The 24255-nt window shown below is 29.0% G+C and overlaps 3 protein-coding genes and 1 pseudogene across 4 annotated transcripts; 3 read left to right on the plus strand and 1 right to left on the minus strand.

Annotated features, from left to right (window-relative positions):
* The first annotated feature begins 1027 nt into the window (after positions 1–1027).
* On the plus strand, positions 1028–9427 carry LOC113375832 (basigin). 2 transcript variants are annotated; one of them, XM_026615787.1, is made up of 6 exons: positions 1028–1301; positions 3840–3924; positions 4166–4338; positions 5028–5318; positions 5441–5576; positions 9270–9427. In XM_026615787.1, the coding sequence occupies exons 1-6, from the start codon at positions 1196–1198 to the stop codon at positions 9277–9279; spliced, it is 801 nt and encodes a 266-aa protein (XP_026471572.1). In that variant the 5' UTR covers positions 1028–1195; the 3' UTR covers positions 9280–9427. The 2 variants fall into 2 exon arrangements, with proteins under 2 accessions (XP_026471572.1, XP_026471566.1); XM_026615781.1 differs by lacking the exon at positions 9270–9427 and adding an exon at positions 8350–8648.
* An 86-nt stretch (positions 9428–9513) lies between these two features.
* LOC113376224 (DNA repair protein RAD51 homolog A) lies at positions 9514–12037 on the minus strand. Its single transcript, XM_026616138.1, has 5 exons — positions 12022–12037; positions 11654–11927; positions 10647–10994; positions 10182–10390; positions 9514–9937 (listed from the first exon to the last, which is right to left on the minus strand). The coding sequence occupies exons 2-5, from the start codon at positions 11744–11746 to the stop codon at positions 9562–9564; spliced, it is 1026 nt and encodes a 341-aa protein (XP_026471923.1). The 5' UTR covers positions 11747–11927; positions 12022–12037; the 3' UTR covers positions 9514–9561.
* An 8744-nt stretch (positions 12038–20781) lies between these two features.
* On the plus strand, positions 20782–21416 carry LOC113385358 (annotated as a pseudogene).
* A 237-nt stretch (positions 21417–21653) lies between these two features.
* LOC113376585 (piggyBac transposable element-derived protein 4-like) lies at positions 21654–22424 on the plus strand. Its single transcript, XM_026616555.1, has 2 exons — positions 21654–22111; positions 22163–22424. Exons 1-2 carry the CDS (start codon positions 21654–21656, stop codon positions 22422–22424), a joined length of 720 nt encoding a protein of 239 aa, XP_026472340.1.
* The last annotated feature ends 1831 nt before the right edge of the window (positions 22425–24255 follow it).

Here is a 24255-nt window from a genome sequence, read left to right on the forward strand (position 1 = left end):
TGAGCGCGCTTTCATCGTTCGACTTGGCGCTGTGAGTGTCACATAAGTACGCTCGTAGCACCATCGTAGGATGCTCGTAGCACATATTTTGCGCTCACATATGCTCACGCCACAGAGGTAGGGCAGCGTGAGCGTGAGCGTCAGTTGTTTTTACTATCTGTCATTTCATTTGTTTATTAATTGTCAAATTCTTTATAATTCCGCAAAAATGGCAAGCTGTAGATCACAATTATTTTTTAATATTAATATTGATATTAATTAATTTTAAATTTAATTAATTTTAAATAATTTTAAATTTCAATTTTAATATTACTATTAATTAAGCATAAGCTAACCAAATTTCATTTATTTATTAATTGTTAAATTCTTTATAATCCCGCAAAAATGCCAAGTTGTATATCACATTTATTTTTTAATATTAATATTAATATTTATTAATTTTAAATTCAATTAATTTTAAATTTTAATTTTAATATTACTATTAATTAAGCATAAGCTAACCAAATTTCATTTATTCATTAATTGTTAAATTCTTTATAATCCCGCAAAAATGCCAAGTTGTATATCACATTTATTTTTTAATATTAATATTAATATTAATTAATTTAATTAATTTTAAATAATTTTAAATTTTAATTTTAATATTAATATGAATTAAGCATAAGCAAACCAAATTTCATTTATTTATTAATTGTTAAATTCTTTATAATCCCGCTGAATGATCCAGAAAGTAATAAAATTTACACAATTACCGTTACCGCCAGTTGCCGCCATTTTGATGCTTATTGACGCTCACAGTTTCCAAAACGAACGGAATTTATTTATCGATTCTAAGCGCTTATCGGCCAAGTCGAACGCTAAAAATTCGTGCTTATAAGCGTGAGCGCTCACAGCGCGTAAGCGTCCAAGTCGAATGCACCCATAGTGTCTATGTTTTTCCATCGCCGATGCGCCCAATGCGCCCCTGCTGCCATGCGCATGCGTTACACTGACGTCAAATTCATTACGTAAAGTCCGTACACTTGAGCTAGAATAGAAGGCTGTCGTACTTGACAGCCATTTTGCAATATTTTAGATCAGGTGCCTTTTTGACGTTTGTCAGATATTAAATCAATTGCAATGTATTCGTCGTGTTAAAAACATCGCGTTATTTCATTTATATATTTATGTATATTATTTTATCTAGTTTGTACTTATGAACTATTTCAATCGAGGGGAAGAAAATTCAATAAATATGAAGCAGTTTTTGTGTAGTGCAATTTTATTATTTTTGGTCCAAAGCAGTGTTTATGCCAGAGAAGGTAAGTAGATACGGTCTAATTGTCTTTTTAAATGTACGCCAATGTTGAATGTAGTAATATATTGTAAATGTAAAAGTAACGTCAAATATTGGCATTTTCTATTTTTACTTTTTATTGCATGAGGTGTAGAACTAGCATTGATTTAACTGTTGTTTTTCAAACTCCAATAGGAAATGATTCACAGTTCAAACTTTGCCCTCAGAGTTTGGTAAATCTATGCAGTAATTTTCACTTTATTTTAACTATTTGTACATAATAGGTTTATTTGTAACCATTTGTATATTATAGTTTTACAGCATATATTTATACATTAAGCTGAACTTGTAGAAGCCAAAATCCTAATGATGTTAATAAACTTTACCATAGTCATACATTGAAACTTAAATATTTTCTCGATGTATACTGTATAGTCTAAACAGGGCAATGTTTGAATTTTAGATTCAATCTTTAAAAGTATTTATATTATAATTTTATGTTTTATATTAGATGTAGTGCATGTTTGAAGTATATTTTTCTAGCTTTATATTTTGTCACATGTATATATGATATACTAATTTTATATATAATCATCATTTTTGAATATGTGTAAAGATGAATTTATCTATCGGCATGGAATAATTTAGTTTTTGGTTATTTTATTTAAATATTCAGAGCAGAATATGCCTTATCAGTAACAAGACACTATCATATGATATCATCTTATCAGGAACACCACACATTTTGATATTTTCTTTCATTGCAGGTTTTATGTACATTTTAAGCCTTTATTAATATTTGTTAATTGATAAGGCATTTACTTGAATTGATAGTAGTTATACATTATCATATTGCAGTATTTCAAAGATAATTGGTTTATGCCTTTCAGCTATATTTAAACAATCTTTAATGTTATAAATAATGCTTATCTTAACATACTATTAAATTTATTTTATATTTTATATACTCTTTTGAAGCAATAAATTTCAATGAAATATTTTTAAACAATGTTAATACATTAAATTATCATTATTTTTAAGTTTCTTATTTTTTTGAAGTTTTAACCACTTATGATTAAACATGGTTATAATTGTAGGTCTTTTTTTTATTTTACATAAAATAACTAAATATATTTATTTATTTATTTATACAGTGCCCAAGGCAATAATACAATATAATCACATTTTAGAGTGTACGAATTATAAACTGAAGATAATATGTAAGAAAATTAAAGTATTAATTATATATATTACATAGAATAACTGTAATAAATATATGATAGCTATTTTAATTGTTGATTCGATTATTCAGTACACATGAAATGAAAAAAAGTAAATTTGAAACAAAAATTACAGAACTTTTGTTTATTTTTCATTTTAAAAGCAACATGTGATGTAAAATAATTTTAAAAGCAACAAACATGCATTAACTTTTGTAGTCATCAGAATGGTTGGTGCATTCAAAGTTTTTAATGAATCATATTGATTGTTCAGTAATAATTATTTAATTAAATTTAATTTTCTTTGAAGAATTACTATAAGAAAATGATAGTAATTCTGTAAAAAATTATAGTAATTTTGTGAAAATGATAGTATATTCTGTAACTCAAACATTTTGCCAATATATTTATAATGGGCAATACAAAAGTTGTTTTTCAATAGAACATTAATTGCCTACTAACTTATTTTATTACCTACTTAATAATATATGTACTTACTTTATTACCGACTTACTCAAATATATATTCATTTAAACGACATAGGTTTAAATTTCCTTAAATTTATTTTTGAATGAATAATATAAATTAATAATTGCATATAAAAATTAATTTATTATTTTAACAAGTATTTATAGTAAATCTTTACTGCATTTTTTTATATCTTATTTTATATATGATCAAGTTTCATGTAGGTTTGTCACTAAACTAAAAATAGATAGTAATTATAAAAAGTAAATAAACCTTTGGCCTCAAACTCATGATTCAAATTGTTATACATATTTCACACATATTTAGAGAACACTTTACAAGTAATTATTTTGCATAACAGGGTGTTCTGGTCACTATTGAAATCTAAACATTTTTCTATTTGTTTTAAAAATATACACAATAAATAAAATAATGCTGATCTGAACTAGTTATAAAATAGTTCTCACATACATACTTGGTCTATTTTTTATTTATTTTTTATTGCTTAGAAATCTTCAAATTGAATACATGTTTATATACTTTAAAGATATGTATTAAACAATGAATTTAATCACAGTAAATTTGGATTTGAAATGCTTGTTAACTAATATAGAATTTTGTTATCATGCAGGAATTAGATTGATTTTTTAAACTTATGAAGGTGCCGTCTTATGTTAAATGTTTTTTACTTATTCATTTAGTAATATTTTGATGTGTGGATATTTTGTTTTTCAATTGGAAAAGTGTAAGATTTCTTTTTCTAGCTTTATTAATTTGTACTACTAACAAATCTTAATTTATTTGCTTTGCATACCTAATCATAACATGTAGCAAATTTAGTATAAAACGGTTTATTATTTTAATATTAATTTCAGGTGAAGCCACGTCGCAAAAACTTTTTGATATTCGCAGTCCATTGGTTCTAACCTGTCCATTGAAAGATGGTCCTGTTGATCAGTGGTAATAATCTTGCACTGAATGTGTTAATATTTTTGCATTCCTGGTTCTTATCCAATATTATTTAATGTATACTATATATATTATATATATATATATATATATATATATATATATATTATTTATTAAATAAAATTATTATTATTACGATCACTTTGATTAATTTTATAAAAAGCTTAATACGGTTTTTGAACATAAATATTAGCAGACAGAGTAGTAACTAATAATAACAACAATTTGGTAGGTTTAAAGATGAGAAAAAAGTAGAAGAAATCAATGATCTCAAGGACCGTTACCAATTAATAAAGGAAGAACATCAATTCATTATTGAAAAAACTGAACAAGATGATGCTGGCTCTTACACATGCAAAGTTGGTTCAGGAGAAAATGAAAGGGAGCATACTATTATAGTGACTGGTAATATTTCTTTTTGCTATTATTGAATATATAACATATATATATATATATATATATATATATATATATATATATATGTATGTATGTATGTATTAGATGGTAGTCTTGGATTTGTAAATATTTTGTAGAGCTTTGAACAAAAAATCCAAAAAGTATTAAAAACAAACAAGTTTTTTAAAAAAACATTTTTTTATTTATTTACTGTAGACGTTTCGGAACTAGGTACGTTCCATTTTCAGGGCATCTGTCAAGAAACATGATCTTGATAAGATTTAAGCAAACAATATATTTAAGAAAAGCAGATGATGATGGATTTTTTATATATAAAATGAATAAAATTGTGGAAAAAATAATGTACAGAAATATGACAATATAATCAAAATGAAAATGATAAAAATAGAGTGGATTATATAACCAATTATTACAAATGTAATGTGTAAAAAAATGTTAAAAGAAAGTTTTAGATAGTTTTAAGAACAGGTTTCCGGAAAAAACAGAATTAATTACCTGTATGATTGATAATACACTAACACTTTTTCACTAAAAAGATTTTATCAAAAAAAATTGATTTTATAAATTTAATTTATTCTAAGAAGAAAATAAGATTCATGTATAACTGGATATGATTTTAGGATATGATTTTAGGAGATTTATCACTGTATTTACTAATTTTCTCTTTATTTTTGCAGCCAAACCTGCTGTGAAACTTGGGCTAAGTACTAATGTCGTAGAAGGTGAAAAACTGCGAGTTGTTTGCACAGTTGTAGGCAAACCTACACCAACAGTGTCATGGAAAGTTATTAATGAGACTTATGACGAATCATCCGATCGAATCAAATTGTTAGATCATGACAATATACCAAATTCTGCTTTGGAAATTGATTTGGCTGAAAAAAGCGATCGAGGAGAATATACATGTATTGCTACTAATCAAGGCATTGGAATTACTGTTAATTCTACAACCTTGGTTCGAGTTCAAGGTATTATATAATTTTTTGAATAGATGTTAAATAAGAATAATAACTTGTATGAATTTTTTTTATTTATCTTAGTCTGTCCACTAAATGATGCATATTATGCTGTTTGTCTTTTTTTCTTTCAGATAAATTAGCTGCTCTGTGGCCATTTTTGGGTATCTGTGCTGAAGTAATAATTTTATGCGCGATTATTCTCATTTATGAAAAGAAACGCAACAAAGCTGAAATGGAGGAGAGTGATACAGATCAAAGTCCAGATCGGTAAGCCCTTTCTTTTGTAATCAACTTGCTTTGTCTTTGGACAAATTTAGTATTACATAATTATATTATTAAATACATCAATGTCATGATTCTACTTACGCCATGTGACTAATATAATTGTGGAACCATCTTATAAATTACACACAAAAAGTATGTGTAATGCAATGCAAACAGTACAATTATATATCATTGAGTGTGTATGATGCATATGTCATGTGTTTCTAGAAAAGTGATCTCAATTTTTTAAATATTTTACTTTTACATTTCGTCCCTATAAAATGTGTTAATTTAATAATTAGTTTTTCCGTTAGTTTTTTGCAAAAATTCATAAGCAGATTGCATTATATACAGTATACACCAATCACTTTCTCTTGATACTTTTTGATACTGTTTTCTGGGGATTTACCATAATTAAGCAGTTTTTCTTTTTTTCTTTACCACATTGAATTACCACTTCCGACTTTTTTTATATTGAAAAAAGTTTTCAATGCATTTACAAGAGAATTAATCAACATCTTTGTAATTTTAATAATCAAATTCAATTCAATTCAAAGTCGTGGTTTTAAAATGGTTATTCGTGACCATACTTTTAACACAATCATTCTATTAGATCTACTTAAACTTATTTCATTTATTTAAATTTTCCTGTTATGATAAAAAATAGAAAAATCAATTTTGTTGAAGTTTGTCATCTATTGAATTTTTCTTGTCCGATTTCAGCTAACCTTAATTAAATTCCTCGTCCTATCACTTCTTTACATATCATATAAAAATATTAAAATATACTGAATTATAAGTGTTTTTTTGTCCTTTTTTAAGAAATGCATCATGATTGATGAGAATGCTAAAATCTTATTTTCAATTATAAGCATTTTTTATAATCCTCATGAAAATACCATTTAATCGATTTTTTTAAATTATATGTTGATTATTACTTTACGATTTTGTACATATCATGATACCCATCCTTACTTTTCCTATATCATGCCTATATCCTTCTAATCCTTCTTTCTAAAGAAAAAAGAAAAATTATGAAAAATTGCCAGAAGTAGTGTGGATTCCACTTCATGCGCCAGAGATTTCTGCGGATGATACTGATATTGCTACAGAAAGTTTAGTTTCACGAAGAAATGTTAAATTTGATGATGATGATGATGATGATGATGATAATGATGATGAAAGTGAAAAGTTGGAAGATGGAAGCATTAGAGGTGTTGAAAGTGAAGGTCAATATAAAACCGAAGATGCAGGTGAAGTACAGTCCCCTTCAGATAGACTAAGAGCATTTGTGAGAAAACTTAATAAAGAACTGGAGCACCAGAAATTAGAAGACAATGATGCTAAAAAAATTGAAATAATCGAGGGCACTATAAAGCGTGTTGAAGGTTCTATTAAAAGAGTTGAAGGCTCTATCAAGAGAGTGGAAGGCTCAATTAAACGTGTTGAAGAATCTATAAAACGTGTGGAAGAAACTATAAGCAAAGATGATAAGCAAGGTAGAACATTACATGAAGATGAGAAAGATGTTCATGATACTGACAGCATAGAAGCAATTGAACGAGAAATTGTTCAAAATTCAACTAAGGAAAAATCTAAAGATAGTAGATCTCATGATATGATGGAAGATCAAAAGCAAGTTCAGGATCAAAATGATGAGGAAAGTGTTCATGTGGCTGACAGTGTAGAAACAATTGAACGAGAAATTACTCCAAGAATTGCTAAGAAAAAAGATAAAAAAACTGGAACTCATAAAACGTTAGATGATCAAAAAGCCTACCAGAATCAAGAGGATGAAGATAATGTTCACGATACTGATAGCATAGATACAATTGAACAAGAAGTTGCTCCTAAAACTTCTAAGAAAAAGTCTAAAGATATTAGAACTTCTAAAGTGCAAGGTCGAAAGTACAATCAGAATGAAAAGGATGAGGATATCGATCATGATTCTGACAGCATAGAAACCATTGAACAAGAATTTGCTCCAAAACAATCTAAAAAAAAATCTAAAAATATTAAAACTCCAAAAATAACAGAAAGTCGGAAGAACGATCAGAATCAAAAGTATCAAAGATATGTTGAGAGATATGAAAAAAAAATTGAAAATTTTGAAAAGCCGGTTGGTAAAAAACGTTCAGCTCGACCTTTCGAGCCAGTTGCAGGTCCGAGTCGTGTAAGATCACCAATGGAAGGATATGAAGTTATTAGAAGAAAGAAAACTAAAGAAAGACCGGAGCTAAAACCAGATGAAGACGATGAGGATTTCCAAGATAATGAATCGAATATATCATATGAAGAAGAAAAATTGTGCATTATCTTATAACCGGTGACTTTATAGCTTTACCCCTACAAAATTGAGTTCGAAACTTTCAATGTAATTATATTTTACTCATAAACAAAATAACTAATACTTAATTATTGAGCAAATTTATTATTCTTTTTTATATCACACTATGTTAGCTCAATGATTGGAAGAAAAATTGAACTGAATATATTATTAATCATAATTGTGTTTTTTCAAATTAAAACATTTTTACTGTTTTAATGATATGTTTTACTACTAGCGTTGTGACGAATTAAAATTATTTATTAGTTGTGTAAATTATGTTTCTGAATCCGAATGCAAGAATATTGCCTCGAAATCATTTATGAACTTAGTTTGTTCTTTGCAGTGTTTAATATTAATTCATTTGTACATAGTTTTTCAAGTTCAATCATAATTTCCCATCATATTTTTCCAAATTTTCTATAAAAAATTTCATGAATTTTGTTACAGAAAAAATACTCCTGATCACATGAAGGACACTGATGTGAGGCATAGGAAGTAAACCAAAAATTTAATCTAGTTGAATAAAAGTTAATGCACCAGAGTAGAAGTAATCAAAGAGCAAAAATTAAAATTCATTTACATATATAAAAATAATTCATATTTAATATCAATAACAGTTATAACAAAACTTACTAACAAATTAACCTAGTTGTAATATTACATAGAAGAAAACCAGCAACTCAGGTTTATATAATATAAATTTAATACCTTAATATATGAATTTGAATATGAGGTTTGACATATTTTGGAGATGTACTAGTCTAAATGTTTTATTTGTTTCTTTCTACAGTTAATCAATTTTTGACATTTTATATTTTAATATTGAATAATTTAATTTTTATTATTTGGCTCTCGGATAATCAGTCAATAAAAACAAATTATGAATGATTGATATTTAACATGCATCTTATTATTATACTATTTTTCTTTGAGTGTGTATGATGCTCCGTGTTATTATTTTGAGCTCGACTCCATACGGAGTCTATGCAAAGCATATATATATGCGAGTGTGTGTAAGAATATTTTTCAAAGATTATATTTGCTTTACTTTTTAATAGATAATATTATATTTTTGTTAATGTTAATGACTATATTATGGTTATTTTGATCTTTTTGAGCTCCTCTATTTATGAAATTTTATGCTGAGACAAAATTGCCGGTAGTGTTAAGTGTGCATTCATGCCATAACTCCAAACTTTTGTTAGAATAATTTACAATTTTATGTCAGAGGTATTATATAGTTTGTAAAACAATTTAATAAATGAAAAATATTTTAACAAACCATTATTGACTACTATTAATTCAATAATGATTCCAGAATTGTTAATTTGCCAGGTATATAACTATTGATATTTTTTCATTTTCAGTAAAAAGTAATAAAGCAAGTGCATCTTCAACTACTTTAAACAGAAAGAAAATCGGAGGTTTCTATATTGATTCAAGATTGTTTTGAAAGTTTATTTCAAAAATTAATTTATATGATATTAAATTCAAACTGAGGTAATATACAAAATACACATAATGATAAAAATCATTTCTTTTTATTGGATATTTTGCATGATGTTTAATTTGTTACAATATATAGGTTAAGTAAAAAAAAGAAACATAATGTTCATAATCCTAAATTAAGCGTAATATTTAATAGTTTGTACTGGTTATTTAGTCTTTAGCATCACCAATACCATCAGCATTAATTGAAAACATTGCTTCACTCTCTGGTAAGCAGGGAGAATCGTATATTTTGCAAATTCTGTTCTCTCCTCTTCCTTTACGAAGATATAGTCTCGTTGTAGATGCATGTGCCATTATATTTCCTCCAATGGGTTTCTTAGGATCGGCTGAAAACATGGAAGCTCCGTCTACTTGAGCTACTACTTGATTTGTAATCAATACTGCTACACCAAATTCATCTGCTATTCTTAATAACATCCGCAAAAATCGAGCTAAATGCATTTGTCGTGCAGATAGTTCACCTCGGCCAGAATAATCGGTTCGATACAATGCTGTAGCACTATCTACAATTAGTAATGCATATCTGAAATTAATTTCATAATAAATTTAGTAAGTTATAGAAGAAATTTTTATAAAATAACTTTCAAATGTTTCAAAAAATTGAATATTGAGTAAATGATACACACACACACACACACACACACACACACACACATATATATATATATATATATATATATATATATATATATATATATATATATATATATGGTCTAATGTAAAGATTTTAGTTCATATGAAGATAATTGTTTGATGCATGTACATGCCTGGATTCAGACATCATTGCAGAAGCATATATTAAAAGTTGTGTTTGATGATCTGTATTATATGCTCGTGCATATGCAATATTATCTAACACATCGCTACCAGATAATTTGTAACGGTCAGCAACAGCCAATAACCTGTCAGGTCGAAATGTTCCCTCAGTGTCTATATATAAACATTTGCCTTCACCTCCATTTTGATCTATAGGTAACTGCAAAGAATTAATTTAAGAATATTTAATTAATAATTAGTCTGTTACGAGATTGTGAGAAAACATTAATATTTTGATGTTATTGAATTTAACACAAAAATATATTTAAAATAAATCTAGAAAATATTTTAACTAATAACTAATTATTTGAAAAGTAATGAAATCTATTTTAAAATTCTTATGGAATATAAGATATTTTTGTTATAGATAATGCAGTTAATTATAATACTGATAATTCTTTGTGAAATATGTTTACCTGGCAATTTACAGCTAATGTATGGCATAATTGTGTTTTCCCTGTACGAAATTCACCAAAAACTTCCGTTATTGATCCAGTTTCAATACCTCCGCCCAATAGTTTATCTAGCTCCTTTGAACCTGTTGTTAACAATATTATTTCTGATCGTTTTTGATGAAATTCTGTTGCTGTTGTAAACCCCATAGGCACAAGCTTAGCAGCTTCGGCTAATAGTTTATCAGCTTTAGCTTCGGATATTCCTTTTATAGTTATAAGACTCTTTTTTGGTGCGAATGCTATTGATTCTACAGTATAGTATCCAGCTTCTTGTAACTTCTTAATATCCCCACTTGTAATACCATTACCCTAAAATTAGTATCTCTTCAATAATGATCGCATGAATGTAAATTTCAAATTACTGACAATTTATAAAAGACTTTCAATATTGAAATATAATTTATTTTAAAATCCAGTATTATTAATCATAGAGAAAAGAAATGCAGAGTAATAAAGGTGTACGGATTTTTGCAAAACTCTTCTAGTAGTCTTGGCATTGTTTTTCTTTTTTTGCAAAATACTACACTATCACTACATGTATATGAGTATCATCTTAAAATATTAAGAGTAATCATACCATCAATTATAGCAAAATGTGCAACAATTCAAAGCTTCTGTATACCAATAAAACTATATTTTTATACCGTTGTCTCAAAACACTTGTAACTTTAGTATTATATAAATTTAGTGTAAAAAAGAGTAATGTGTTCATTATAAAAATAATATATCTTTTAAGTAGTCCTAAAATAAATTACAACTAAGCTGGAAATAGTAAACTCATTTCAATTAAGGGGTAAAACTCTGGAACACAAAAGATTTTTGGCGCAAATCCGAGAATTTTTTATCTTGTATGAATTAACTAAACAATTTCAAAACTGAACTGTAAAAAAAATTAATTAAAAAAAGCCCTGAGCCAACAAGTAAATAAATTAAGTTATTGCAATATCTATAATTGTGAAAATTATAACCTCTATCTTAGAAATTAATTGTGGTCCACATTCATCTTCTTGTTGGTTAGATTCTGTGATTGCAAATTCCGATCTGCTTGCTGATGCTGACATGTTACTTAATTTAAAAAATACTTTTTTCGTAAATTAGTTACTAAATAATAATATTTTCGGTATCATTATTTAATTATTTAGATTCCAACGTCTAAACAGCTGTCAGATTTTTGAACGACCTTGCACAAAGCGATTCTTGCTAAAACCCGCTAAAACCTTCTAGGATGACAGCTGCAAAGTGCTGTCAACAAATTCCATTTTATGTTTATTTATTCAGAAACTAATTATTTCATTCAATGGAATACAGTTTATACTTGTTTATTTATGGTATTTACATATGCAAAAGTCTTTATGTGATACTATTAAAACTGCCAATCGCGTTTTGAAGTGTCAAAGTAATACTTTTAACATCAGAATTCTTTAATTTCGATAGCTAATTATATAATGTGTGTATCATAGATAAAAATTATTAGGTTGCATCTTTGTACGGAACCCAAAATAGTTTACACAAAATGTGTACACATTTTTAAAATCTCTATAAAATATCTGATAATTTGATGTACATATGTCCAATAAACATTTTTGACCGCCAAAATCCAAATGGCAATTTTTTAACTTATTAACTTCCCTTAGGGCAAATTATAGTAATCGCAAAAAAATCGAAAATGAAAATTGTTATATATATTCACGTTTCAAAGGTTTCTGAACATTTTAGCATACTTTAGAAAAAAATGATATATGTGTGTGTGCATGTGTGTGTGTGTGCGTGCGGGTACAAATTTTCGTCGACGATTTCGGGAACACGGTTCAGCCGATTTCAATTATTCAAAAAACATTCGATTGCTGTTTATAAGGAGACGTGCTGATTAGATTTTGGCATAGCCGTTTTGAAGATACGGGGCAAAAAGTGCCACAAACGGTAACTCAGTTTTTAGAGAACGGAGTGTCCGATTTTAATTATTCAAAAAAGATTTTACTTATATTGACAAGATGAAGAACTGATTAAATTTTCATAAAGGCAGGTCTAGCGGTTTCGGAGATCTAGTGAAAAAAGTAAAAACTAGTTGGTATTGGTATTTAGCCTTGAGGCAATTGCTAACTTAAGTTACATAAACTTCTCGATATGTGTAAATAATCGACTTAATCAATAAAATATAAATTAATTTAGGAGTGATTAAAAGTGTTCCGAGTGGATTTATTACACATCGAACGAACACTCTAAATTAAATTATCCAAGTAAATTATTTAATTTTCATTTTAACAAACGTCAAAAAAACTACTCATTTTCTTAAACTTTATTGAATTTTTAAAGTTAAACTACTTGTCGTAAGACCGTAATATTTCAGTAAGTTCTATAAACCGTGATATATATCGCCAAAAAAAGTTCCATAAAAATCAGCTTAAATTTTTTTTTCAACAGTGAATTACGGGAAAACGGCTCGGTAGATTTTCACTTAAAACAAATCAGTATCATTCCCAACTAATTTCTTTCGAACAGTTTTTGATTTTTTTAAATCGATTCGGTAGTATGAGCTTAAATGTAGACGAAAAGTTTAACACTTTTTTCCAAATTACAAAAAAACGGCTCGGCAGATCCTCGTACAAAATTGACAAAAGATAATCTACACCAAAATGCATCGGTTGTCTTTTAAATTTTTGAAATCGGTATAGCCCCGTTTTTGAAAAAACATCGATGAAAGTTCTAATTTTGACAAACGTCAAAAAAACAAGACTAATGTTTGCAAACTTTGACGAATTTTCAAAATTAAACGACTTGTCGTAGGGCCGTAATATTGTAGTATAATCTAGAAGACCATGATATCTATCACCAAAAAATTCATGAAAATTGTCGAAAAATTTTTTTTTAACACTTTATTACAAGAAAACGGCTCGGCCGATCTTTACCAAAAACTAATCAGGTCGATTCCCAACCAATATCTTTTGAACGATTTTTGAATTTTCAAAATCGATTCAGAATTGCGGGCTAAAACGTGGACGAAAAATTTTTCACTTTTCTTCTATTTACAAAGAAACGGCTTGTCTGATCGTTGCGCGAGGTATATCGAATGGCCTTTAAATTTTTGAAATCGGTGCAGTCGTTTATGAGAAAACGTTAATTTACGGCAAAAAGTCTGTTCACATACACGCACACACACACATACTTTTTTCCAAATTTGGTCTCATTCGATTCAGAATGGCTTGAAACGTCGAGAAAACATAAAATTAGCGAATCGGATTTTTTGATGAAAACATGAACTTCTCCTTCGGGAAGTTAAAAAAGCCATTTGACGGTCAAAAATGATCATTAGATCATATGTACATCAAATTATCAGATATTTTATAGAGATTTTAACAATAAGTTAACCATTCGAAAGGATCAACGCGGAAAAAAAGAAAGAGTTAACCAATACTCTTCTTTTATCTATGGATTTAACTCTTACCAGTGTAAATGACTGTGTTCTCGATTATGTTGAAATTTCAACAAGTGCCAGTACTCAGGATGATTTTAGAATGCAATCTTATGATCATCACGATCAAGGTAATTATAATTAAATCTTATATAATTAATATTTAATAATATTTTAGTTTTAGCATGTATTCAGAATGATTTTGGACCGTATTCTAGATTATATGAGAATATACTATACGAGAAAAAATTAATGTTTACATTATTATTGCCGAAAAGCATCTGAGATGTGCCAGAAATTCAAACTACTTGGTATTTGTACTTAATCTTACTACCGATATTTGTAATTAATTGACTTGATCAATAAAAAATAAATTAATTTATGGGTGATTAAAAGTATTCCGAGTGGATTTATTACCCATATTTGAAAAAAAAAAACAAACACGTTAACGTTAACACGGAATATTTTTTAAAAGCAAATTTTCAAAAATCAACAATTTTTATGATTGAACCAGCTTCCGTAGTACTTTAATGGTTTAGTATGTTTATTAAGACTAAGTACTCTATCGTTATACCAAGTAAATCGTCTTATTTATATTTTAGCAAACGTCAAAAAACTACTCATTTTCTCAAACTTTGATGAATTTTTAAAATTAAACTACTTGTCGTAAGGCCATAATATTTCAGTAAGCTCTATAAGACCATGATATATATCACCAAAGATCCATAAAAATCAAATTTATTTCAACAACGAATTACAAGAAAACGGCTCGGTAGATTTTCATCTAAAACTAATCAGTATCATTCCCAACTAATATCTTTCGAACAGTTACCGAATTTTTAAAATCGGTTCGATAGTATGAGCTTAAATGTGGACGAAAAGTTTAACACTTTCTTCCAAATTACAGAGAAACGGCTCGGCCGATCGTCGCACAAAACTGAAAAACGATACATCAAATCGAGATACATCAAATGCTTTTTAAATATCTGAAATCGGTTAAGGCGTTTTTGAGCTAAGGTTGATGAAAGTTCTAATTTTGATAAATACCAAAAAGACCATACTAATTTTTGCAAACTTTGACGAATTTTTAAAGCTAAACCAGTTGTCGTAGGGCCGTAATATTTTAGTATGATCTAGAACAGGGGTCGGCAAGCTTTTAACTGTGGTGTGCCGAGCCACTCTACCAATATGATTCAGGGTGCCACCTGAAACATATAACCAGGTTCTGGGGGAGAAAAATTATACCCAAATTTATCTTTTAAACATTTTTATTAACTAGTGGGGTGCATGGCATCGTGCCTTAATTCAAATTGCTAGAACTTCCCATACTGAAATTAAAAATCATGGTACTGAACCCAAAAAAAAATTACACAAAATATATGTACACAGTATTAAAATCTCTATAAAATATCTGATAATTTGATGGGTGTAAAAATACTACAATGGGTGTAAAAATACTACAATGGGTGTAAAATTACTACAATGTTTGTAAACAATACTACAATGGGTGTAAAATTACTACAATGGGTGTAAAATTACTACAATGGGTGTAAAAATACTACAATGGGTGTAAAATTACTACAATGTTTGCAAAAATACTACAATGGGAGTAAAATTACTACAATGTTTGTAAACAATACTACAATGGGTGTAAAATTACTACAATGGGTGTAAAAATACTACAATGGGTGTAAAATTACTACAATGTTTGTAAACAATACTACAATGTGTAAAATTACTACAATGGGTGTAAAAATACTACAATGGGTGTAAAATTACTACAATGTTTGTAAACAATACTACAATGGGTGTAAAATTACTACAATGGGTGTAAAAATACTACAATGGGTGTAAAATTACTACAATATTTGCAAAAATACTACAATGGGAGTAAAATTACTACAATGTTTGTAAACAATACTACAATGGGTGTAAAATTACTACAATGGTGTAAAAATACTACAATGGGTGTAAAATTACTACAATGTTTGTAAACAATACTACAATGAGTGTAAAATTACTACAATGGGTGTAAAATTACTACAATGGGTGTAAAAATACTACAATGGGTGTAAAATTACTACAATATTTGCAAAAATACTACAATGGGTGTAAAATTACTACAATGTTTGTAAACAATACTACAATGGGTGTAAAATTACTACAATGTTTGTAAACAATACTACAATGGGTGTAAAATTACTACAATGGGTGTAAAAATACTACAATGGGTGTAAAATTACTACAATGTTTGTAAACAATACTACAATGGGTGTAAAATTACTACAATGTTTGTAAACAATACTACAATGGGTGTAAAATTACTACAATGGGTGTAAAAATACTACAATGGGTGTAAAATTACTACAATATTTGCAAAAATACTACAATGGGAGTAAAATTACTACAATGTTTGTAAACAATACTACAATGGGTGTAAAATTACTACAATGTTTGTAAACAATACTACAATGGGTGTAAAATTACTACAATGGGTGTAAAAATACTACAATGGGTGTAAAATTACTACAATGTTTGTAAACAATACTACAATGGGTGTAAAATTACTACAATGGGTGTAAAAATACTACAATGGGTGTAAAATTACTACAATATTTGCAAAAATACTACAATGGGAGTAAAATTACTACAATGTTTGTAAACAATACTACAATGAGTGTAAAATTACTACAATGGGTGTAAAAATACTACAATGGGTGTAAAATTACTACAATGTTTGTAAACAATACTACAATGAGTGTAAAATTACTACAATGGGTGTAAAATTACTACAATGGGTGTAAAAATACTACAATGGGTGTAAAATTACTACAATGTTTGCAAAAATACTACAATAGGAGTAAAATTACTACAATGTTTGTAAACAATACTACAATGGGTGTAAAATTACTACAATGGGTGTAAAAATACTACAATGGGTGTAAAATTACTACAATGGGTGTAAAATTGATATGTGGAACCAAAAGGTGAAAGGATAACGCACGCAATTTTCTTTAAACAATTAAATATTTTCGACAATGTCATCCAACAATTTAATTTTCCATGGAGTCGTCTTCCTGATTTTTTCGTAATTCCTTAAATTTTGTTTTCCATAATTCTAAAGATATTAGTTCCATAATTTCCATTTCAAAATCATCAACATTCATCCACTCAAAAATTGAAAAATCAAACGGTATTTTTGATGGATCTATGAAATCTGGTTTTATGAGGAAGGAAAATTTAGGCACATAAGCTTTAAAGTCTTTGCATCTGGAAAATTCATCTTTAAGTGCTTCAATGTAGATTGAATTATATTAGCGAGCTACATTAGATAAGTAATTATATTTCAACATTTTTTCTTATTTAAAAATCACTTCGTCTCGATATATTTGCGATTGCCCTGATTATTTTGTAGAGTGCCATGCAGAACGCCGTCGCGTGCCAAGCCTGGCACGCGTGCCGTAGGTTGCCGATGCCTGATCTAGAAGACTATGGTATCTACCGTCAAAAAAATAATCATAAAAATCGTAGATTTTTTTTTAAAAACTTTATTACAAGAAAACGGCCCGGCCGATCTCTACCACAAACTAATCAGAACGATTCCCAACCAATATCTTTCGAACGGTTTTTGAAGTTTCAAAATCGATTCAGAATTGCGGGCTAAAACGTAGACGAAATTTTTTTCACTTTTATGCGATTTATAAAGAAACGGCTTGGCCGATCATCGCAACTGACAAACAATAGTCCTCATCGAGGTACATCGAGTGGCTTCTAAATTTTTGAAATCGGTACAGCCGTTTTAGAGAAAACGTCGATTTACGGCAAAAAATCTGTTCACACACATACACACATACTTTTTCTAAATTTGGTTTCATTTGATTCAGAATGGCTTGAAACGTCGAGAAAACATAAAATTAGCGATTTGGATTTTTAGTCAACGAGGACTAAAGCCTCGGAACTTGCACATTTCACAAGTCGTGGCAAAAATTACTTAGTTTTACTTACATTTATGTTCAACTAAAACTATCAATTTTCTTTTTACATCTTACAAAAAATGATAAAAATTCATAGTGTGGACAAGTTAGATGTATAAATGTTAGTGCTAATTTCTAGTGTTGTGTACACATCTTAGATGTAACCTACCAACGTTAATATCCACTGATGATGATTGATGACATTAAATTGAATGTCAAAACGTTTGGAATTAGAGATTAATTTATAAATCTTTGCTTTTTATTTTTTGATGTATCGCTCCACAAGAACTTACTCATATATCTCAACATCAAAATTAACAACTAAATCATATATATATATATTAATCATATATATACAAATGGTATGTGAGCAATAACATTCTGGAATAGGTCGAATAAAAACTATATGCCGCTTGATCACTAGTGCGATACTTAGGCCATGTGTCTTATTAGCTGAGAGTGTGTTCTTAACATGAATTCATTCAAAAATTGTAAATTATACAGGTTACAAATGTCTAAAAAAGCATCGAAATATAAATCAAGCACATTTTCTGCAGCACTTTTCTCAAACGAAATTTCATAACTTCTTGGCTCGCCAAAAGATGAATGCCACGAACGCTAATCGATTTTATGAGCAAACGCAGCTTGTGAAAAATACGTGGAGACGATATTTGATTTTATGATATCATTTCCTGCACATGTTCATACGCACGTCGTCGTTTGCAAATTTTATTTGAAATGTATAAATTGATTTTATGACTTGATTGCATTTTGAACCAGAACTAGACACAGGATGAAGAAACGTTGCCTAACAATCAGTTTTCGAACCCATCTCGGCCTGCTTGATATCAAACTCTAAATTTTATATTTTAGTTAAATTGTAAACCAGAACTAGCTATAGTCTACTAACTAGAATACACACTGGTTTCGGATTCGAAATTCATCTCGGCTTGCTTGATATGAGACAGTAGATTTAATAATTTTATTATATATTGAACCAAACGTTGTCTAACTACCACTCCGGGTTTTAAAACCATCTCGGACTTCTTGATATCACACAGTAGTGCTATAAGTTTTTCATTTGAAATTATTAACTTCCCGTAGGGTAGTTATAGTAATGAGCCGAAAATCTAAAATACAAATTTTTGCATTTCTCGACGTTTTGAAGGTTTCTGAACATTTTCTCATACCTTGTTTTGTATGTCCGCATTTTTTCGCCGACGTTTTCGGGCGCACTGATCAACCGATTTGAATGGTTTAAAAAACATTCGATTCCTATTGATAGGGAGATGATTAGTTTTTTTCTGATTAGTTTTTAGCAAAGCAGGTTCAGCCGTTACGGAGATACAAAGCAAAGAGTGCAGAAAATACAAATCGAATTTTTGAAAAAACGAAGTATCCGATTTGAATGATCTAAAAGTATTCAATTTGTAATGATTGGGAGAAGAGGTGATTAGTTTTTAGCGAAGCCAGGCCTAGCCATTTCGAAGATATAGAGCTAAATGTGCAAAAAATAGCAGTTTTTGAGAGAACTAAGCGTCCGATTTGAATTATTCATATAACTTTCTGCTTGTTTCAACAAAATAATAGCTTTTAGAGAAATCTTTTTTTTTGTTTTGAAATTTTTTTTTCAAAAAAAAATTGTTTTCAAGATTTTTTTTTTTGTATATCGGAAAGAATTCAGATTTTATTTTTAATTCTGTTCTAATATACTTTAAACAAATAATTTCAACTTTGCAATTCAGTTTATATAATATTTATAAATATTAAACAATGTTACAATATTTATAAAAATCTAAAACATTTAATATTCCTCGAACCATACCATACCATACACTACTAGTTTATGTATTCACATCACTATTAAAAATATAACCAATATATCTAAACGTATAATTTTTGTACATTGGGCCATATTTGTCAATCACATTACCAATCAAGATTAATCTTAGATTTACATTGTATTACAATGTGATGATAATGCTGAAAAAGGAGCACGTACAAGTTGCGTATTAAATTTTCTTTGGCTCTATAATAATAATTGTTTTGCATTTTTATCGCTACTATTTCATTTGAATGTTTATATATTTTATTATGTTTAAAAAACAGCTCTCATAAAACTCCTGTAGTATTTTCGAAGGACGTACTTATTTGAATATTTTATCCGTGATTGCACAGTATCCCCACATTGAATCTTTTTTAATCTTAAATACTAATTCTAATTAATCATTAGCAGTGGCGTCGGAAGCAAATTTTTGATGGGTGGGCTCGTTTTTTTTTCAGCCCCCCTATCAAAAAACATGGGTGGGCTCAAGCCCACCCAGCCCACATGGTTCCGACGCCACTGATCATCAGATATCTTTATCAGAGGCGTAGAGGTCTCAATTTTTTTATGAATAAAATTTAGAAAGATTTTTTTTAATTTACAAAAGATTTATTTAACACGTTCACGCCGGGGCCGATTTTCGTTTGTTTTGTTATGAGGCGGCTCTGAAATGAACATTGCGCTTCATCTGGCGGCGCGTGATTATTGCCTATTCAGACCTGCATACGCCTTGTTTGTTGCTCTGCAGTACAGTGAGATCTTATTGTGCAAGTTTTGTAACTCGTGCCGTTTTTTTCATTCTGTGACCACAAATTTCCGACAGTAAATATAATTAGAAAGGTGATTAGAATGTTTTTTTAATTTTTACCCTTATAAAAAATGGATAACATGGATATGGAAATAAGTGATTCGGATGAATCTATAATTAGAAGCAAGAAAAGAAAAGTGGCAAGATTACGAATAGTTTCTTCCTCTTCAGACGAGGATTTTGTTAATTTTATCAATGAAGAGAACGAGTATTCCACGGAGGAAGAATATTTGATTTCTAAATCAGAGAACGAGGATCACGATGAAGAATGGCAGGAAGTAAAAAAAGAACCGTATTAATAAATGAGTATTCGAAAGAAGAGGAATTTTTACATAAAAATATTGACTGTAATGACCCTTTTGCCTTATACAAACTATTCTTCACGGATTACATACTAGAGACTATAGTTGATGAAACAAATAAATATGCTACTCAAAGTATAAATAATTCTTCATCTAGCAGTAGAATACACTAGCAGGGCTGGCAGTCTATTACAAGAGATGAAATGAATACTTTTTTTGGCATATTGCTTATTATGGGTATTGTGCAATTGCCAGAAATTAGATTGTATTGGTCAAACAACGATATGTATGCGAACACACGCATAAAAAAGGCAATGACACGTGACCGTTTTCTATCTATTCTTAAGTTTTTACATTTTTCGGACGATACCACAGCCAGAACTGAAGATCGAAGAAATTCGAAATATTATTGAAGCAATTGTAGATAATTTCAAGAGTTCTATAAAACCAGGCAAAAATATTGTTATCGATGAAAGTATGGTCCCCTGGAGAGGACGTCTAGGCTTTCGCCAATACATCCCAGGCAAGCGACATAAGTATGGCGTAAAAGCATACAAATTGTGTTTACCTGAAGGCTACACTTATAATTTCGAAATTTATGCTGGGAAAATGGACAGATCATTGAAAAATCACATCCCCATGACGTAGTAATGAGATTATTGAGTGGCTTATTATTTGAGGGCTGCACACTATTTATTGATAATTATTATACAAGTGTCCCTTTGGGTGAAGAGCTTTTAGAGAAAAATACATTTTTTTGTGGTACTGTAAAAATAAACAGAAAAAGTCTACCACCGCAGGCAAAAACAAAACAAAAACGTGGTGAAATGATAAGCTTTGAAAATCGTAGTGGTGTAAAATTTTTGAAATGGACGGACAAAAGACCAGTTTGCATGTTAACTACCTCAAAGAATCACCAGTGTAAATTTGTGCAAGGAATAAATGACCGAGTAAAGCCCGATGCTGTGTTTGACTACAATATTGCAAAAAAAGGTGTCGATTTATCAGATCAACTATCGGCGTACTACAGTTGTTTTCGAAAAACCATTAAGTGGTACCGAAAAATAATAATACAATTAATATGCGGAACTTCCCTCGTGAATGCGTGGTATATTCATAAAAGATGGGGCACTAAAAATATGACTATATTAAGATTTAGGGAAATTATTATCGATAATCTTTTGTCCAATGAACAAATATGCCGTCATATACCGTCACATAAACACGTTCTTCAATCATATAAAGGATCGGCAAGAGACACCCGTAAACGCTGCAAGGAATGCTATAAAAATATGTGTAATAAAAAGGGCAGAGCTTATGCAACTAACAATACTAAAAGGGTTAAGACGTATTGTGGACTTTGTGAGGGACAGCCAGCACTTTGCTTGGAATGTTTTAACAAATTACACAAAAAACAATAAATAATGCAGTTATAAATAAAACAATATTAGATTTTATGTTATTTTAACCGTATTTGAATTTTTTATATAATACTGTATTATTATGTTTGTTATTGAACAAAACTGTTCTGATACATTTTTGATTATAATTATTATTAAAAATAAATGTTTTTAATGACGGTTTAGTGTGGGTCACCGGTGACCCGCGCCGCCCGATGAGACAGTTTAGTGTGGGCCACCGGTGACCCGCGCCGGATGAGACAGTTTAGTGTGGGTCACCGACCCGCGCCGGCGCGAACGTGTTAAGTCAATTATAACATATTTTGAGAAGTTCATGCAACTTGCCTCAAGGCAAAAAGCCACGTTCAACAAGTTTAAAAACCGTCACGCCGTTATTTTGCAACCGTCTTTTGTTATTCCAGAAATTCTCCACCGTGCCATTGAAAGCATTTTATTTCGGCAATATGTATTCGATTCACCGAATTCTATTCGGTATGGGTATATCAGTGGTAGGGTGAGTGCGCGCTTAGCGTCCTAGTTGATCGCTGCGGTATAGACTTTCGCCGGATAAAATTCTATTTCGCAGGATTAAATTCTATTTGGCATGAGAGCGAGGAAATGCCGATGAAAAGCCGAAGAATTGGTTTCGCTCGACGCGTGACGCGGTTTTTGTGAACTATTCACTGGACTCGGAAAATCGTTATTGACAAAGTACCAGGGACACAGGTATTTTGTTGCAGGCCGGTTGCAAAAGCTCAAAACAAATGTAATGTATATACACACACACTGTAATATACATATATACACACCAAACACACACTCACATAAAACTCACACATATTCATTCTGTCGTGTTTTGACTAAGCATGTTTAATATTTAATAACTTATCGAAACTATGTACAGATTGTCCTCAGTCATCTCAAATTGAACTAGTTGGTTTGGTATTTTGCCTTGAGGCAAGTTACATGAACTTCCCGATATGTGTAATTAATCGACCTAATCAATCAAAACTAAATTAATTTATGATTGAAAAAAAATATTGATAAAATTAAAAATTGATAAAAAGTATTCCAAAAACCAACATTTTTTTTCTCATTTTTTTTCCCAAAAATTTTTTTGATCAAAATTTTTTTGACCAAAATTTTTTTTCCAAAAATTTTTTTTCCAAAAATTTTTTTTCCAAAAATTTTTTTGACCAAAAATTTTTTTGACCCAAATTTTTTTGACCAAAAATTTTTTTGACCCAAATTTTTTTGACCCAAATTTTTTTGACCAAAAATTTTTTTTGACTAAAAATTTTTTTTGTGTAAAAATTTTTTTGACCAAAATTTTTTTTTCAAAAATGTTTTGACCAAAAATTTTTTTCCAAAAAATTTTTTTCCCATAATTTTTTGGACAAAAAAATTTTTTTGATCAAAATTTTTTTGACCAAAATTTTTTTACAAAATTTTTTTTGACCAAAATTTTTTTGACCAAATTTTTTTTTCCCGAAATTTATTTTCCCACAATTTTTTGACCAAAAATTTTTTTGACCAAATTTTTTTTCCCCAAAAATTTTTTGACCAAAATTTTTTTCCAAAAAACTTTTTTTTTCAAAATTTTTTGGACTAAAATTTTTTTCACAATTTTTTTTTCCCAAAATTTTTTTGACCAAAAATTTTTTTCCAAAATTTTTTTGACCAAAATTTTTTTGACTAAAAATTTTTTTGTCCAAAAATTTTTTTGACCCAAATTTTTTTTCACAAAAAATTTTCAGACTAAAATTTTTTTGAACAAAATTTTTTTTGACCAAAAATTTTTTTCACAAAATTTTTTTGACCCAAATTTTTTTGACCAAAAATTTTTGGTGGT

This window comes from Ctenocephalides felis, unplaced genomic scaffold (assembly GCF_003426905.1).
Source record: "Ctenocephalides felis isolate EL2017-DRISC unplaced genomic scaffold, ASM342690v1 CF-g0.4_SCAFFOLD_00845, whole genome shotgun sequence".
NCBI classification, from domain to species: Eukaryota; Metazoa; Arthropoda; class Insecta; order Siphonaptera; family Pulicidae; genus Ctenocephalides; species Ctenocephalides felis.